The sequence below is a fragment of the Salvelinus alpinus genome, chromosome 22 (genome assembly GCF_045679555.1).
Source record: "Salvelinus alpinus chromosome 22, SLU_Salpinus.1, whole genome shotgun sequence".
Lineage (NCBI taxonomy): Eukaryota > Metazoa > Chordata > Actinopteri > Salmoniformes > Salmonidae > Salvelinus > Salvelinus alpinus.
In genome coordinates, this window is record NC_092107.1 from 36,924,041 (window position 1) to 36,942,234 (window position 18,194).

General features: G+C 47.4%; 1 protein-coding gene across 1 annotated transcript in view; it reads right to left on the reverse strand.

The window, feature by feature from the left end:
• Positions 1-304: 304 nt before the first annotated feature.
• Positions 305-18,194, reverse strand: part of LOC139549488 (neprilysin-like) — a 124,282-nt gene continuing 106,392 nt past the window's right edge. The window contains exons 9-22 of the mRNA XM_071360043.1: positions 17,154-17,255; positions 16,503-16,639; positions 15,709-15,802; positions 15,439-15,567; positions 14,926-15,024; positions 13,991-14,068; positions 13,769-13,872; positions 13,563-13,621; positions 10,117-10,236; positions 9,859-9,992; positions 7,846-7,911; positions 6,771-6,866; positions 6,278-6,354; positions 305-3,573 (exon numbers count right to left, since the gene is read on the reverse strand). Of these exons, the coding sequence (XP_071216144.1) occupies positions 3,474-3,573; positions 6,278-6,354; positions 6,771-6,866; positions 7,846-7,911; positions 9,859-9,992; positions 10,117-10,236; positions 13,563-13,621; positions 13,769-13,872; positions 13,991-14,068; positions 14,926-15,024; positions 15,439-15,567; positions 15,709-15,802; positions 16,503-16,639; positions 17,154-17,255 (1,395 nt within the window). The 3' untranslated portion in view covers positions 305-3,473. The remainder of the gene's footprint in view (positions 3,574-6,277; positions 6,355-6,770; positions 6,867-7,845; positions 7,912-9,858; positions 9,993-10,116; positions 10,237-13,562; positions 13,622-13,768; positions 13,873-13,990; positions 14,069-14,925; positions 15,025-15,438; positions 15,568-15,708; positions 15,803-16,502; positions 16,640-17,153; positions 17,256-18,194) is intronic.

The window sequence follows — 18,194 nt, forward strand, 5'->3', positions numbered from 1 at the left end:
GTCACCCTCTCCCTGTCTCTTTCTCTCCCGCCCTCTCTCTATCTCACCCTCTGTCTCCCTCTCTCTCCCTTTTTCTCTCTCTGTCTCCCTCTCTCTCGCCCTCTGTCTCCCTCTCCCTCCCTTTGTCTCTCTCTATCTCACCCTCTCTCGCCCTTTCTCTCTCTCTCTCGCCCTCTCTCTCTCCCTCTCGCATACTTTTACCTTTATTTAACCAGGTAAGCCAGTTGAGAACAAGTTCTCATTTACAACTGTGACCTGGCCAAGATAAAGCAAAGCAGCATATACCACACACACACACAATAAGTGAAACACACCACCTGCTCCTGAAGGATTTATTATTAAAGCAAAAAATGTCAAGATGCTCATCATTATTGTCATCATGATTATTTTTTTTTGATTACAAAGTATCTAAAAACAGGCAACTGAGGTGTATCTGTCTGTCCTACAGGTGGGATGGTTGTGTGTGTGTGTGTTGTGGGGGGGGGGGGGGGGTACCATATACAGAGAAAGCAGTGTGAGTGGACATGGCAACACTTACAGGGGACATTTTGAGAAACAGTAATGTTTTGAGTCCCATGACACATTGTGGACTGAACCTAATTTTCCCACACAAAGAAAATCACAACGGATACAGTGACACCAACCAGATTTACAGGTGCAAAGATTCTATCTGCTTTCTTTTACAAAGGAATAAAAGACAAAAACTAAACACTTAGTAAATCTGTATTTACAAGAGACCATACTAATGATGTAATCAACAGCGAAAACACGTTTCATTGGTTTGCCGTGTCTGTGTGTGTGAAAGAGTGAATGTGAATGAAAGAGAAAAAAAGAGAGCGATAGAGAAACAGAAATGGAGAGAATCAGAAGAGAGAGAAGAGAGAACAGAAGAGGGAGAGAGATGTGGGAGAGAGAGAGAGAAAAGAAGAGGGAGAGACAGAGAAGAAAGAGAGATAAGAGAGAGAGAGAGAGAGAGCGAGAGAGGAGAGAGAGAGAGAGATGAGGAGAGAGTGAAAGAGAGAGGAGAGAGAGAGAGAGGGAGAAGAGAGAGTGAGAGGAGAGAGAGAGGGAGAAGAGAGAGAGGTTATTCGTGGCACGTTTTTAAATCAGGAAAATATTATTTGAGATTGCTGGAAACCAGAGAGGCTCATATAGGGATTTGAAATTGGAAATCTTTAGCGTTAACAGTGTGTGTGTGTGTGTGTGTGTGTGTGTGTGTGTGTGTGTGTGTGTGTGTGTGTGTGTGTGTGTGTGTGTGTGTGTGTGTGTGTGTGTGTGTGTGTGTGTGTGTGTGTGTGTGTGTGTGTGTGAGAAAGTGAATGAGAGAGAAAAAAGAGAGTGATAGAGAAACAGAAATGGAGAGAATCAGAAGAGGGAGAAGACAGAGAAAGAGGAGAGAGATTAGAGAGATAGAAGAGAAGGAGTAGAGAGAGAAGAGAGAGAGAGAGGAGAGAGAGAGAGAGAGGGAGGAGAGAGAGTAGAGAGATAGAAAATAAGGAGTAGAGAGAGAAGAGAGAGAGAGGAGAGAGAGGGAAGAGAGAGATTAGAGAGATAGAAGAGAGGAAGTAGAGAGAGAAGAGAGAGAGAGAAGAGAGAAGAGAAGAGAGATGAGAGGAGAGAGTGAGAGAGAGGAGAGAGAGAGAGAGAGGGAGAAGAGAGAGAGGTTATTCGTGGCACGTTTTTAAATCAGGAAAATATTATTTGAGATTGCTGGAAACCAGAGAGGCTCATATAGGGATTTGAAATCTTTGGCGTTAACAGTGTGTGTGTGGAGACTGCTGAGGGGAGGACGGCTCATAGTAACGGCTGGAATGGAGTCAGTGGAAGGGAATCAAATATATGGTTCCATGTGGTTGATACCATTCCATTGACTCCATCCCAGCCGTTACTATGAGCCGTCCTCCCCTCAGCAGCCTCCACTGGTGGGTGGGTGGGTGTGTGGGGTTTCACTACGAACCAGACTTCCTCTGCCCCCCACACACAAAACAGCAGTAGCTCTATGGGTTATGTAAGGCTTCCTAAGCTTGTTGAAAAATGTAGCGGTCACACCCAGACAAAAAACACACATCAACACACACATAGACAAATACAAACACCCACACGCACAGAGAACACACACACACACACGCATACAGAGAACACACACACACACATACAGAGAACACACACACACACACACACGCATACAGAGAACACACACACACACAGAGAACACACACACACGCATACAGAGAACACACACACACACACACACAGAGAACACACACACACCCACGCATACAGAGAACACACACACACACATACAGAGAACACACACACACACACACACGCATACAGAGAACACACACACACAGAGAACACACACCCACGCATACAGAGAACACTAGAAGAGGTTGGATCTATCAGAGGACAGGCTCATTCTAAAGGCTGGAACGGAATCAATGGAAGGGAGTCAAACGCTTTGTCTCCATGTGTTTGATACCAAACCATTGATTCCATTCCAGCCATTACAATGAGCCCGTCCTCCTATATTCCCCCTCACCAGCCTCTTCTGCTGAACACACGGTGAAGTTTAAATTGAGGTCACATTCTTCATGTAAAATAAAAATATGAATATGTTTGGTATATGTCAATTCCTGACCAGATAGGAAACCCAACTGATTCCAAGGCAACAACTTCATTTTGGTTCAATGCTTGTAGACATAAACAGTTGGCACCCATTTTGAAGCTATTTCCACCTTATATACAGAACATTTATGCTATTCTAATTATACTCATTGGTGTATATTCAGTCAAATAAAATGTTATTTTCTTAAATATACAATAAAATAGAATCTCCCCTAGTGTGACTGTATCGATCACTGTTAATGTATACTCATCTAAAACGTATTGATATACAGTATACATTTTGGTTTATATATCGTGTAAAACAAATAACATTTTGGACAAACAAAGTGACAGTTTAGAATAATGGACGTGGTTAAAAATTCTCAAATTACCTACTGTCTGTCTGTCTGTCTGTCTGTCTGTCTGTCTGTCTGTCTGTCTGTCTGTCTGTCTGTCTGTCTGTCTGTCTGTCTGTCTGTCTGTCAAAAAAGAAGAATCCTGATTGAAATGCAAAGAAAAACATTTAATTGAAGGACATTTTCAAACCCCCCCCCCCCCCTCCCCCCAAAAAAATATTGTGATTTGGCGTGACTGTATTCAGTGGAAAGCGGTGACCTGGGTGATCGGGTGAAGAGCCTGGGATCTTGATATGAACAGCCCTCTGTAGTCCCTTGAAGCTGGTTGTTCTGTACGATCAGTGTAGCAGTCCTGGTCCCAGCCTGCAGTGAACTGGGGAACATCGACCATATCCCTGTCCCAGACTAGTGCTCTAACAGTCAGGCGGGAAAATGAGGTGATGAGGGGGAAGAGGACACAAGCCCACCCTCTACCAGCCTCAGGGCAAGGCTAGTGTCAGGACTACAGTATCACCAGACTTGGCAAGTCTTGTCAGGCACCATGTAGCTGTTCTTGGGACAGTTGAAGGCCTTGGCAAACTCTGGGAAGTTCTGGAGGGACCCCAGAACCCTGAACAGGAAATGGTCATTATTGGCCAGAATGACTAGGCAATCACCACAACTGGTGTCCCAGGTCTAAATCCGACACTAATTAAAATGAAATAAGGAAAACCAGAGACACTGAGGAACACAAACCATTAATATGGACAGAGATGGAGTGAGGGGAAGAGGAAGTGCATTGTGTTAATATGGACAGAGATGGAGTGAGGGGAAGAGGAAGTGGCATTGAGTTAATATGGACAGAGATGGAGTGAGGGGAAGAGGAAGTGGCATTGAGTTAATATGGACAGAGATGGAGTGAGGGGAAGAGGAAGTGGCATTGTGTTAATATGGACAGAGATGGAGTGAGGGGAAGAGGAAGTGGCATTGAGTTAATATGGACAGAGACGGAGTGAGAGGAAGAGGAAGTGGTATTGAGTTAATATGGACAGACATGGAGTGAGAGGAAGAGGAAGTGGCATTGAGTTAATATGGACAGAGATGGAGTGAGGGGAAGAGGAAGTGGCATTGAGTTAATATGGACAGAGATGGAGTGAGGGGAAGAGGAAGTGGCATTGAGTTAATATGGACAGAGATGGAGTGAGAGGAAGAGGAAGTGGCATTGAGTTAATATGGACAGAGACGGAGTGAGAGGAAGAGGAAGTGGTATTGAGTTAATATGGACAGAGATGGAGTGAGAGGAATAGGAAGTGGTATTGAGTTAATATGGACAGAGATGGAGTGAGGGGAAGAGGAAGTGGCATTGAGTTAATATGGACAGAGATGGAGTGAGGGGAAGAGGAAGTGGCATTGAGTTAATATGGACAGAGATGGTGTGAGAGGAAGAGGAAGTGCATTGTGTTAATATGGACAGAGATGGAGTGAGGGGAAGAGGAAGTGGCATTGTGTTAATATGGACAGAGATGGAGTGAGAGGAAGAGGAAGTGGCATTGAGTTAATATGGACAGAGACGGAGTGAGAGGAAGAGGAAGTGGTATTGAGTTAATATGGACAGAGATGGAGTGAGGGGAATAGGAAGTGGTATTGAGTTAATATGGACAGAGATGGAGTGAGGGGAAGAGGAAGTGGCATTGAGTTAATATGGACAGAGATGGAGTGAGGGGAAGAGGAAGTGGCATTGAGTTAATATGGACAGAGATGTAGTGAGGGGAAGAGGAAGTGGCATTGAGTTAATATGGACAGGGATGGAGTGAGGGGAAGAGGAAGTGGCATTGAGTTAATATGGACAGAGATGTAGTGAGGGGAAGAGGAAGTGGCATTGAGTTAATATGGACAGAGACGGAGTGAGAGGAAGAGGAAGTGGTATTGAGTTAATATGGACAGACATGGAGTGAGAGGAAGAGGAAGTGGCATTGAGTTAATATGGACAGAGATGGAGTGAGGGGAAGAGGAAGTGGCATTGAGTTAATATGGACAGAGATGGAGTGAGGGGAAGAGGAAGTGGCATTGAGTTAATATGGACAGAGATGGAGTGAGAGGAAGAGGAAGTGGCATTGAGTTAATATGGACAGAGACGGAGTGAGAGGAAGAGGAAGTGGTATTGAGTTAATATGGACAGAGATGGAGTGAGAGGAATAGGAAGTGGTATTGAGTTAATATGGACAGAGATGGAGTGAGGGGAAGAGGAAGTGGCATTGAGTTAATATGGACAGAGATGGAGTGAGGGGAAGAGGAAGTGGCATTGAGTTAATATGGACAGAGATGTAGTGAGGGGAAGAGGAAGTGGCATTGAGTTAATATGGACAGGGATGGAGTGAGGGGAAGAGGAAGTGGCATTGAGTTAATATGGACAGAGATGTAGTGAGGGGAAGAGGAAGTGGCATTGAGTTAATATGGACAGAGACGGAGTGAGAGGAAGAGGAAGTGGTATTGAGTTAATATGGACAGAGATGGAGTGAGGGGAAGAGGAAGTGGCATTGAGTTAATATGGACAGAGATGGAGTGAGGGGAAGAGGAAGTGGCATTGAGTTAATATGGACAGAGATGTAGTGAGGGGAAGAGGAAGTGGCATTGAGTTAATATGGACAGAGACGGAGTGAGAGGAAGAGGAAGTGGTATTGAGTTAATATGGACAGAGATGGAGTGAGGGGAAGAGGAAGTGGCATTGAGTTAATATGGACAGAGATGGAGTAAGGGGAAGAGGAAGTGGCATTGAGTTAATATGGACAGAGGCGGAGTGAGGGGAAGAGGAAGTGGCATTGAGTTAATATGGACAGAGATGGAGTGAGGGGAAGAGGAAGTGGTATTGAGTTAATATGGACAGAGATGGAGTGAGGGGAAGAGGAAGTGGCATTGTGTTAATATGGACAGAGATGGAGTGAGGGGAAGAGGAAGTGGCATTGAGTTAATATGGACAGAGATGGAGTGAGAGGAAGAGGAAGTGGCATTGAGTTAATATGGACAGAGATGGAGTGAGAGGAAGAGGAAGTGGCATTGTGTTAATATGGACAGAGATGGAGTGAGGGGAAGAGGAAGTGGCATTGTGTTAATATGGACAGAGATGGAGTGAGGGGAAGAGGAAGTGGCATTGAGTTAATATGGACAGAGATGGTGTGAGAGGAAGAGGAAGTGGCATTGAGTTAATATGGACAGAGATGGAGTGAGGGGAAGAGGAAGTGGCATTGAGTTAATATGGACAGAGATGGTGTGAGAGGAAGAGGAAGTGGTATTTATTGATACAGGAGAGGAATGGAATGAGGAGTGAGAGATCGTACCTGAACTTCCCTGGACTGTGTACATCTACTTTGATGGAGTTGACAGCTTGTTCTGGTCGATGTGTTCCACACCACACCTGGAGGAGGAAGAGATGGGAGTGAGATAGGCTGTGACATCCACCCATCCACCCACCCGCCTACCCATCCATTCATTCATCCACCCATCCATCCGCCCATTCATCCATCCACCCATTCATCCATCAATCCATTCACCCATCCATCCATTCATCCATTCATCCATCTAGTCACCCACCCATCCATCCATTCATCCATCAATCCAGTCACCCATCCATCCATCCATCCGTTCATCCATCTATTCACCCATCCACCCATCATTCATCCATCCATCCATCCATCCATACATCCACCCATCCATCCACCCATCCATCCATCCATCCATCCATTCATCCACCCATCCATCCACCCATTCACCCATCTATCCATCCACCCATCATCCATCCACCCATTCACCCATCCATTCATCCAGTCTGACCTGGGCGAAGTTGACAAAGAAGAGTTGTTGATGGTTGAGGTTTATTCCAGGAAGGAGAGGCTCATTCCCATTCTTCTCCACATAGTTCAGGTATGCCTGAAATCATTATAACACCACTTTAACCCTCTCTGGCCTGAAATCATTACAACACCACTTCAAGCCTCTCTGGCCTGAAATCATTACAACACCACTTCAAACCTCTCTGGCCTAAATCATTACAACACCACTTTAACCCTCTCTGGCCTGAAATCATTACAACACCACTTCAATCCTCTCTGGCATAAATCATTACAACACCACTTTAATCCTCTCTGGCCTGAAATCATTACAACACCACTTTAATCCTCTCTGGCCTGAAATCATTACAACACCACTTTAACCCTCTCTGGCCTGAAATCATTACAACACCACATTAATCCTCTCTGGCCTGAAATCATTACAACACCACTTTAACCCTCTCTGGCCTGAAATCATTACAACACCACTTTAACCCTCTCTGGCCTGAAATCATTACAACACCACTTTAACCCTCTCTGGCCTGAAATCATTACAACACCAGTCTTTAATACTTGACAATAGATAGATAGGTACTTTATTTAACACCAATCACATCAGATGATCTCAGACTCTCCTACCTTCTAATAAAACGTGTAAAGTAAAGCATAAGAAGTGTTCTGCATCCCTCTGTCATCACTTTGTCTTCCCTCTGGACACTAACCCGAGACGCCTGGTCGGCCAATCACATTGCTCATTACTCACACCATGCTCCGGGAGCATGTCTAATGGTTCAATCAGAGAGCTGGCACGAGGACATGGTAATTAGTCATGTTACTGGCAGATGCCATTTACCCCACAAGTCCATCCGATCTCATTCCATCTCACAACATGTCACTCAGACGTATAGCTAATCATCAAATGTTAAAACAATGTAGATACGAGGGAGAAATAGAGAAAATGGTGTAACAATTTACTGGAATCCATTTCTTGCCTGCGGGTTAAAGGACTCTGTCTCCATAATGTGTGTGCATATCTTTTAAAGCTGTAAGATGTGTCTTTCTACAGTGTGCATTCCTACCTGGTATGACTGGCGGATGCCTCCATTGTCTGCGATGTTCTCTCCCAGAGTGTTATTCCCATTGAGCTGCTTACACAAAACAAAAAAGACAGATGAATACGGCCTGTAATTTAGAGCTGTATTTCAGCAGTTCTACATCCCATTCCAGGGAAACCATTTTCCACGCTGCGGGTAAAAAGGCGTTTTTTTCTTCAGAGCATAGAACAAATGCTATTGTTCACGGCAACGAGTCAAGGGAGGACAGGAGATGAGCAGACGTGACGAGACAGAGGGGTATAAATGTGAACCCAGCACTCATTTGCTGGAAAAGAAAGGAGAGAAAACAGATTAAAATAAGAAAAAGGGAGAGGAGAGGCGAGGGGAGGCGAGGGGAGGAGAGGCGAGGGGAGGGGAGGAGAGGAGAGGAGAGGAGAGGAGAGGAGAGGCGAGGGGAGGCGAGGCGAGGGGAGGGGAGGAGAGGCGAGGGGAGGAGAGTCGAGGGGAGGAGAGGAGAGGCGAGGGGAGGAGAGGAGAGGCGAGGGGAGGCGAGGCGAGGGGAGGGGAGGGGAGGAGAGGCGAGGGGAGGAGAGGGGAGGAGAGGGGAGGAGAGGCGAGGAGAGGCGAGGGGAGGCGAGGGGAGGCGAGGGGAGGAGAGGAGAGGGGAGGGGAGGGGAGGAGAGGGGAGGGGAGGAGAGGGGAGGAGAGGCGAGGGGAGGCGAGGGGAGGGGAGGCGAGGAGAGGCGAGGCGAGGGGAGGCGAGGCGAGGGGAGGAGAGGAGAGGGGAGGGGAGGAGAGGCGAGGGGAGGAGAGGGGAGGAGAGGAGAGGCAAGGGGAGGAGAGGCGAGGGGAGGAGAGGAGAGGCGAGGGGAGGAGAGGGGAGGAGAGGCGAGGGGAGGCGAGGGGAGGGGAGGAGAGGAGAGGCGAGGCGAGGAGAGGCGAGGGGAGGAGAGGAGAGTCGAGGGGAGGAGAGGGGAGGAGAGGCGAGGAGAGGCGAGGGGAGGGGAGGGGAGGAGAGGAGAGGAGAGGCGAGGGGAGGGGAGGAGAGGCGAGGGGAGGAGAGGCGAGGGGAGGAGAGTCGAGGGGAGGAGAGTCGAGGGGAGGCGAGGCGAGGGGAGGAGAGGCGAGAGGAGGAGAGTCGAGGGGAGGCGAGGGGAGGAGAGGGGAGGGGAGGAGAGGAGAGGGGAGGGGAGGGGAGGGGAGGAGAGGGGAGGAGAGGGGAGGGGAGGAGAGGGGAAGGGAGGAGAGGGGAGGAGAGGGGAAGAGAGGCGAGGGGAGGGAGGCGAGGGGGGGGGGGGGCGAGGGGAGGAGAGGGGAAGAGAGGCGAGGGGAGGAGAGGCGAGGGGAGGAGAGGAGAGGGGAGGAGAGGGGAAGAGAGGCGAGGGGAGGAGAGGGGAGGGAAGGCGAGGAGAGTCGAGGGGAGGAGAGGAGAGGAGAGGGGAGGAGAGGGGAAGAGATGCGAGGGGGAGAGAGGCGAGGGGAGGAGAGGAGAGGCGAGGGGAGGAGAGGCGAGGGGAGGAGAGGAGAGGGGAGGAGAGGCGAGGGGAGGAGAGGCGAGGGGAGGAGAGGAGAGGAAAGGGGAGGAGAGGCGTGGGGAGGAGAGGCGAGGGGAGGAGAGGAGAGGGGAGGAGAGGCGAGGGGTAAGAGAGGCGAGGGGAGGAAAGGGGAGGAGAGGGGAGGAGAGGAGAGGCGAGGGGGGGAGAGGCGAGGGGAGGAGAGGCGAGGGGAGGAGAGGCGAGGAGAGGGGAGGCGAGGGGGGGAGAGGCGAGGGGAGGAGAGGCGAGGGGAGGAGTGGCGAGGAGAGGAGAGGGGAGGCGAGGCGAGGGGGAGGAGAGGCGAGGGGTAAGAGAGGCGAGGGGAGGAGAGGGGAAGAGAGGCGAGGGGGGGAGAGGCGAGGGGAGGAGAGGCGAGGGGAGGAGAGGGGAAGAGAGGCGAGGGGGGAGAGGCGAGGGGAGGAGAGGCGAGGGGAGGAGAGGCGAGGGGAGGAGAGGAGAGGGGAGGAGAGGAGAGGCGAGGGGAGGAGAGAGTAAAACATACATTCAGTCCGTTGGCCAGGTCCCAGGAGAAGCTTCCATACTGGTCCACCATGCACTTGGACAGATTCACAAAGTTCTGGGTGGAGCTTGGCGTCCACCAATCCTTCAGGTCACCATCTTTATCATAGTTACGACCTGGCAACCAGACAAACAAACTCTGTTTAGGACAGCTGACCAGCTAGTCCACATGTCATGAAACAACACTTTGAATTTGACTGTCCATTCTAATGAAGCTAATTCCATGTGCTGAGTGTCTTACCGTTGTCATCGAACCCGTGTGTGATCTCATGTCCGATCACCATGCCGATACCGCCAAAGTTCAGAGACTTGGTCTGGCCCTTACCGAAGAACGGAGGCTGTAGGATGCCAGCTGGGAACACTGAGGAAAGGAGGAGGAGGAGGGAGATAGAAAGGATCTCACATCTTTCACCTTCAGAGTGATGGGAGAAGACAGTAGAGGTGATGGGAGAAGACAGTAGAGGTAACAGTAGAGATGATGGGAGAAGACAGTATAGGTGACAGTAGAGATGATGGGAGAAGAAAGTAGAGTTGATGGGAGAAGACAGTATAGGTGACAGTAGAGATGATGGGAGAAGAAAGTAGAGTTGATGGGAGAAGACAGTAGAGGTGATGGGAGAAGACAGTATAGGTGACAGTAGAGATGATGGGAGAAGAAAGTAGAGTTGATGGGAGAAGACAGTAGAGGTAACAGTAGAGATGATGGGAGAAGACAGTAGAGTTGATGGGAGAAGACAGTAGAGGTGACAGTAGAGATGATGGGAGAAGAAAGTAGAGTTGATGGGAGAAGATAGTAGAGGTGACAGTAGAGGTGATGGGAGAAGAAAGTAGAGTTGATGGGAGAAGACAGTAGAGGTGATGGGAGAAGACAGTATAGGTGACAGTGGAGGTGATGGGAGAAGACAGTGGAGATGACAGTAGAGGTGATGGGAGAAGAAAGTAGAGTTGATGGGAGAAGACAGTAGAGGTGATGGGAGAAGACAGTAGAGGTAACAGTAGAGATGATGGGAGAAGACAGTAGAGGTGATGGGAGAAGACAGTATAGGTGACAGTGGAGGTGATGGGAGAATACAGTAGAGATGATTGGAGGTGACAGTAGAGGTGACAGTAGAGGTGATGGGAGGTGACAGTAGAGATGACAGTAAAGGTGATGGGATAAGACAGTAGAGTTGATGGGAGAAGACAGTAGAGATGACAGTATAGGTGATGGGAGAAGACAGTAGAGATGATGGGAGAAGACAGTAGAGGTGGCAGTAGAGATGATGGGAGAAGACAGTAGAGATGACAGTAGAGGTGATTGGAGGTGACAGTAGAGGTGAATGGAGGTGATTGGAGGTGACAGTAGAGGTGACAGTAGGGGTGACAGTAGAGATGACAGTATAGGTGATGGGAGAAGACAGTAGAGGTGACAGTAGAGGTGATGGGAGAAGACAGTAGAGGTGATGGGAGTTGACAGTAGAGGTGATGGAGATGACAGTAGAGGTGACAGTAGAGGTGATTGGAGGTGACAGTAGAGATGACAGTATAGGTGATGGGAGAAGACAGTAGAGGTGATGGGAGAAGACAGTAGAGGTGACATTATAGGTGATGGGAGAAGACAGTAGAGAAGACAGTATAGGTGATGGGAGAAGACAGTAGAGGTGATGGGAGAAGACAGTAGAGGTGACATTATAGGTGATGGGAGAAGACAGTAGAGAAGACAGTATAGGTGATGGGAGAAGACAGTAGAGGTGACAGTAGAGATGATGGGAGAAGACAGTAGAGGTGACAGTAGAGGTGACAGTAGAGGTGACAGTAGAGATGACAGTATAGGTGATGGGAGAAGACAGTAGAGATGACAGTAGAGGTGATGGGAGAAGACAGTATAGGTGATGGGAGAAGACAGTAGAGAAGACAGTAGAGGTGATGGGAGAAGACAGTAGAGAAGACAGTAGAGGTGATGGGAGAAGACAGTAGATGTGACAGTAGAGGTGATTTGAGGTGACAGTAGAGGTGGCAGTAGAGATGATTGAAGTTGACAGTAGATGTGACAGTAGAGGTGATTTGAGGTGACAGTAGAGGTGATTTGAGGTGACAGTAGAGGTGACAGTAGAAAAGATTGGAGGTGACAGTAGAGATGACAGTAGAGGTGATTGGAGATGACAGTAGATGTGACAGTAGAGGTGATTTGAGGTGACAGTAGAGGTGATTTGAGGTGACAGTAGAGGTGACAGTAGAGGTGACAGTAGAAAAGATTGGAGGTGACAGTAGAGATGACAGTAGAGGTGATTGGAGATGACAGTAGAGGTTTCAGTAGAGGTGATTGGAGGTGACAGTAGAGGTGATTGGAGGTGACAGTAGAGGTGACAGTAGAGGTGATTGGAGGTGACAGTAGATATGATTGGAGGTGACAGTAGAGATGATTGGAGGTGACAGTAGAGATGATTGGAGGTGACAGAAGAGAGGACAGTAGAGGTGACAGTAGAGGTGATTGGAGGTGACAGTAGAGGTGATTGGAGGTGACAGTAGAGGTGACAGTAGAGATGACAGTAGAGGTGACAGTAGAGATGACAGTAGAGGTGATTTGAGGTGACAGTAGAGGTGACAGTAGAGGTGACAGTAGAGATGACAGTAGAGGTGACAGTAGAGGTGATTGGAGGTTACAGTAGAGGTGATTTGAGGTGACAGTAGAGGTGACAGTAGAGATGACAGTAGAGGTGACAGTAGAGGTGATTGGAGGTTACAGTAGAGGTGACAGTAGAGGTGATTTGAGGTGACAGTAGAGGTGGCAGTAGAGATGATTGAAGTTGACAGTAGATGTGACAGTAGAGGTGATTTGAGGTGACAGTAGAGGTGATTTGAGGTGACAGTAGAGGTGACAGTAGAGGTGACAGTAGAAAAGATTGGAGGTGACAGTAGAGATGACAGTAGAGGTGATTGGAGATGACAGTAGATGTGACAGTAGAGGTGATTTGAGGTGACAGTAGAGGTGATTTGAGGTGACAGTAGAGGTGACAGTAGAGGTGACAGTAGAAAAGATTGGAGGTGACAGTAGAGATGACAGTAGAGGTGATTGGAGATGACAGTAGAGGTTTCAGTAGAGGTGATTGGAGGTGACAGTAGAGGTGATTGGAGGTGACAGTAGAGGTGACAGTAGAGGTGATTGGAGGTGACAGTAGATATGATTGGAGGTGACAGTAGAGGTGACAGTAGAGGTGACAGTAGAGGTGATTGGAGGTGACAGTAGAGGTTATTGGAGGTGACAGTAGAGGTGATTGGAGGTGACAGTAGAGGTGATTGGAGGTGACAGTAGAGGTGACAGTAGAGATGACAGTAGAGGTGACAGTAGAGATGACAGTAGAGGTGATTTGAGGTGACAGTAGAGGTGACAGTAGAGGTGACAGTAGAGATGACAGTAGAGGTGACAGTAGAGGTGATTGGAGGTTACAGTAGAGGTGATTTGAGGTGACAGTAGAGGTGACAGTAGAGATGACAGTAGAGGTGACAGTAGAGGTGATTGGAGGTTACAGTAGAGGTGACAGTAGAGGTGATTTGAGGTGACAGTAGAGGTGACAGTAGAGATGACAGTAGAGGTGACAGTAGAGATGACAGTAGAGGTGATTGGAGGTGACAGTAGAGGTGATTGGAGGTGACAGTAGAGGTGACAGTAGAGGTGATTGGAGGTTACAGTAGAGGTGACTCTGTTACCTATTTGGTTTTTGCTTGAGGAGTAGAAGGCGTTGACAACGGCTGCTCCTGTTACCCATCTGGGGATGAGGCACGAAGACGTTTCACAACAATATTGAATAGAGGAGTTCATAATTAATCAGAAGTTAATCACTACTGTAATATTAGTTCTGTGGCTGCTATTTTAGCCAGCGCTGACAATGGGTTTCGGAAAGGCAGGATCTTACTCTTCTTTGTTAACTTTGACCCGTAGCTTCCTCAGACGTTTCCTCTGTACGTACTCCAGGTTCTGAAGGATATTCTCAAAGTACTCCTCTGCACTGTAGCTCAACTAACACACACACAGTGTCAATGACAGATATCCGATATGATAGTTTGAACGCTGTGTCCAATGTATCACGTCTACTGACGAAATGCAATATCATGTTCTTTCACCTTTAAACACTCACATTTTTATACTCGTTGTTCAGGTAAGTGTCATTCTTGATGTTGTCGGAGTAGCCAATCCGCTCGCGGATAGCTTGTGCCTACAGATTTGAAGAGTTTGAGGGGAATAACCAGTGGTGTAAAGTTGTTAGGTAAAAATCCTTTAAAGTACTACTTAAGTAGATTTTTGGGATATCTGTAGATTTTTGGGATATCTGTACTTAACTTTACTATTTATATTTTTGCCAACTTTAACTTTTACATCATTACATTCCTAAAGAAAATAATGTACTTTTTACTCCATACATTTTCCCTGACACCAAAAAGTACTTGTTACATTTTGACAAGAAAATGGTCTAATTCACACACTTATCAAGAGAACATCCCTGGTCATCCCTACTGCCTTTGATCTGGCGGACTCACTAAACACAAATGCTTCATTTGTAAATGATGTCTGTGTGTTGGAGTGTCCCTGGCTATCTGTCAATTTAAAAAAAATACAAGAAAATTGTGCCGTACAAAGAATTTGAAATGGTTTATACTTTTACTTTTGATACTTAAGTATATTTAAAACCATTTTTCTTTTACTTTTAATCAAGTAGTACTTTACTGGGTGACTTTCACTTTTACTCAAGTATGACAATTGAGTACTTTTTCCACCACTGTGAATAACAAAAACAGAATGTATGAATAGAGCTTGTGATTGTAACAGTTGACAGAGGTAAAACAGAGACAGGTAAAACAGAGACAGGTAAAACAGAGACAGGTAAAACAGAGACAGGTAAAACAGAGACAGGTAAAACAGAGACAGGTAAAACAGAGACAGGTAAAACAGAGACAGGTAAAACAGAGACAGGTAAAACAGAGACAGGTAAAACAGAGACAGGTAAAACAGAGACAGGTAAAACAGGTCAGCCTGAGGTCAACAGGTAGAAATCAAATGGCAGGTGAGTCTCACCTTCTCCTCAGCAGCCTTCTTGGTCTCTACATCCATCCATCTTAGGTGGTCTAAGTTACTGATGAATACCTCCCGTATCACAGAGATCATCTCTTCCATCTAACTCACACACACACACACACACACACACACACACACACACACACACACACACACACACACACACACACACACACACACACACAGATCAGCTTGTAGTGATAATGTCCCTATTGTGGATCTCAGCCCAGGTTCCTCTGGAACAGAATGTGATAGGCATCTCTCCTTGCAGAAAGTTAAGGAAAACAATGCTTTAGAGTGACCTTAAAATGAGCTTAAAATAGCTGTGTATGTGTCACGGGCCTGACTAAACGTTTCATAGAAAATATGTGTTTGGATCACAATCTGTGTGAGCATAAACTCAATGGTATGAGACACTATTGTGTCAGCCAATGGGTGATCTGAACAGGCTTATGGACACACACACACATACACGGACTCACACTCTCCCCCCACCCCCCTTGTTAACCTCACCAGTGCTTTGCTCTCCCCAGAAAAGGCCTCCTCTACGTACAGTCTTCCGACAGCGTTGTCCATATTGTTGTTGACGTAGATGACACACTGCCGCCACACCGCCGCCTCCGACGTGGTACCGTACAGCGCCTGCAGGGAGGCAGCAGGGCATGGCTCACACCGATGACATCACACACCAGAGAGATAGTGAGATGTAGGAAGAGAAGACGGAGTAGAGAGAAAGGGGGGAGGGGTGAGAGTAAAAAGGACGAATAGATGGCGTGTCTGTACCTTGCGGAAGGCTTTCCTGGTGTCCCTGTACTGCCTGCTCAGACCCACCACCATGTTCATGACGAAACGCCACACAATGTAGTTCTGCAGGTCTCTGGAAACAACAACATGGAAACACTACACCAGCAACTACAGTTGATCTACAATGTACTAGACATTAGAATGTTTGAAAGACTGACGCTTATCATCACATTATAACGATGTGCTTTTCTCAATGTCCTCAGTGTTCTTGGCTAGGATAGGGTTGAGTCAATGTTGTCAGTGTAAAAGGCTAGGATAGGGTTGAGTCAATTTTGTCAGTGTACAAGGCTAGGATAGGGTTGAGTCAATGTTGTCAGTGTACAAGGCTAGGATAGGGTTGAGTCAATGTTGTCAGTGTACAAGGCTAGGATAGGGTTGAGTCAATGTTGTCAGTGTACAAGGCTAGGATAGGGTTGAGTCAATGTTGTCAGTGTACAAGGCTAGGATAGGGTTGAGTCAATGTTGTCAGTGTAAAAGGCTAGGATAGGGTTGAGTCAATGTTGTCAGTGTACAAGGCTAGGATAGGGTTGAGTCAATGTTGTCAGTGTACAAGGCTAGGATAGGGTTGAGTCAATGTTGTCAGTGTAAAAGGCTAGGATAGGGTTGAGTCAATGTTGTCAGTGTAAAAGGCTAGGATAGGGTTGAGTCAATTTTGTCAGTGTACAAGGCTAGGATAGGGTTGAGTCAATGTTGTCAGTGTACAAGGCTAGGATAGGGTTGAGTCAATGTTGTCAGTGTAGTTGGCTAGGATAGGGTTGAGTCAATGTTGTCACCTCTTAGTGTTCTTGGCTAGGATAGGGTTGAGTCGTCTGTAGTAGTTAGGTGCGTAGTTGATGACACTCTCTGTGTCAGGCACAGTGATGCCGACAGTCCCCATGATCTTCCTGGTGAAGTAACTCCAGTCAAACACCTGAGAGCAGGGGTTCATCATCATCTGAGAGGAGGGGTTTATCGCATCCCGTGTATGATCGTTTTTGCCTGCCTCAATCACAATGCCTTTTGCCTATTCCCTGCCTGTACTGTTGCCATTTTTGGACTTACCGTGTATGACCACCTGCCTGCCCCTGGACCCTTCTACCTGCCTCCTCCTATGGTCACTTGAATTAAAAATCTGCTGCGCTCTGAGCTTCAAACCAGCTATCTGTCTCATACGAGTTCATTATACATCTGAGAGGAAGGGTTTATCATCAACCCCTGAGAGGCTGAGAGGAGGGGTTTATCATCATCACCTAAGAGGAGGGGTTTATCATCATCACCTGAGAGGAGGGGTTTATCATCATCTGAGGGGAGGGGTTTATCATCATCATCTGAGAGGAGGGGTTTATCATCATCACCTGAGAGGAGGGGTTTATCATCATCACCAGAGAGCAGGGGTTTTATCAGACACACTTAACAGAGCAGACAAAACACATTGAGTCTCTTACTTGTGTGTCGACCTCCAGGCTGAAGTTAGTATTGAGAACACCCAGCTCCATTTTGTTGTAGAGGAGAACCGGGTTGTTACGGTCCTCTGGAGTGTCAGTTGCCTGGGGAAGAGAGAGCGAAAGAGGGAGAGAGAGAAAGGAGAGAGAGCACAATTTGCAAATTCAGCTCAAACATCATTAACTCTATATCAAATAAAGCATTAAATAGGTTGGGCTTGACGATCTGTCCCCTGGCTGTCACACAGTCCAATTGTACTGCTGGTCCCATCATAAATGTCTGTCTTCAATAAACACACACACACACACACACACACACACACACACACACACACACACACACACACACACACACACCAACAGCGTGTTTGGAGGCCCAGGGTCCCTGCCCTGTAAATATCAGTACTAGAGCAGCCTGATTGTCCTGTAAAAGGCAGCAGTGGAGCACTGAGCTATGGGAAACACAGGGATCTGTTACAAATTTGTATAGAAAGCGCATGGTTAACACAACAACTGTTAAGAACCAGCGCCGCCTGGTTAACACAACTGGTAAGAACCAGCGTCCCCTGGTTAACACAACTGGTAAGAACCAGCGTCACCTGGTTAACACAACTGGTAAGAACCAGCGTCCCCTGGTTAACACAACTGGTAAGAACCAGCGTCACCTGGTTAACACAACTGGTAAGAACCAGCGTCCCCTGGTTAACACAACATCTGGTAAGAACCAGCGTCCCCTGGTTAACACAACTGTTAAGAACCAGCGCCGCCTGGTTAACACAACTGGTAAGAACCAGCGTCACCTGGTTAACACAACTGGTAAGAACCAGCGTCCCCTGGTTAACACAACTGGTAAGAACCAGCGTCCCCTGGTTAACGCAACTGGAAAGAACCAGCGTCCCCTGGTTAACACAACTGGAAAGAACCAGCGTCACCTGGTTAACACAACTGGTAAGAACCAGCGTCCCCTGGTTAACGCAACTGGAAAGAACCAGCGTCACCTGGTTAACACAACAACTAGTAAGATGGAGAGGTAGTTAGGGACTG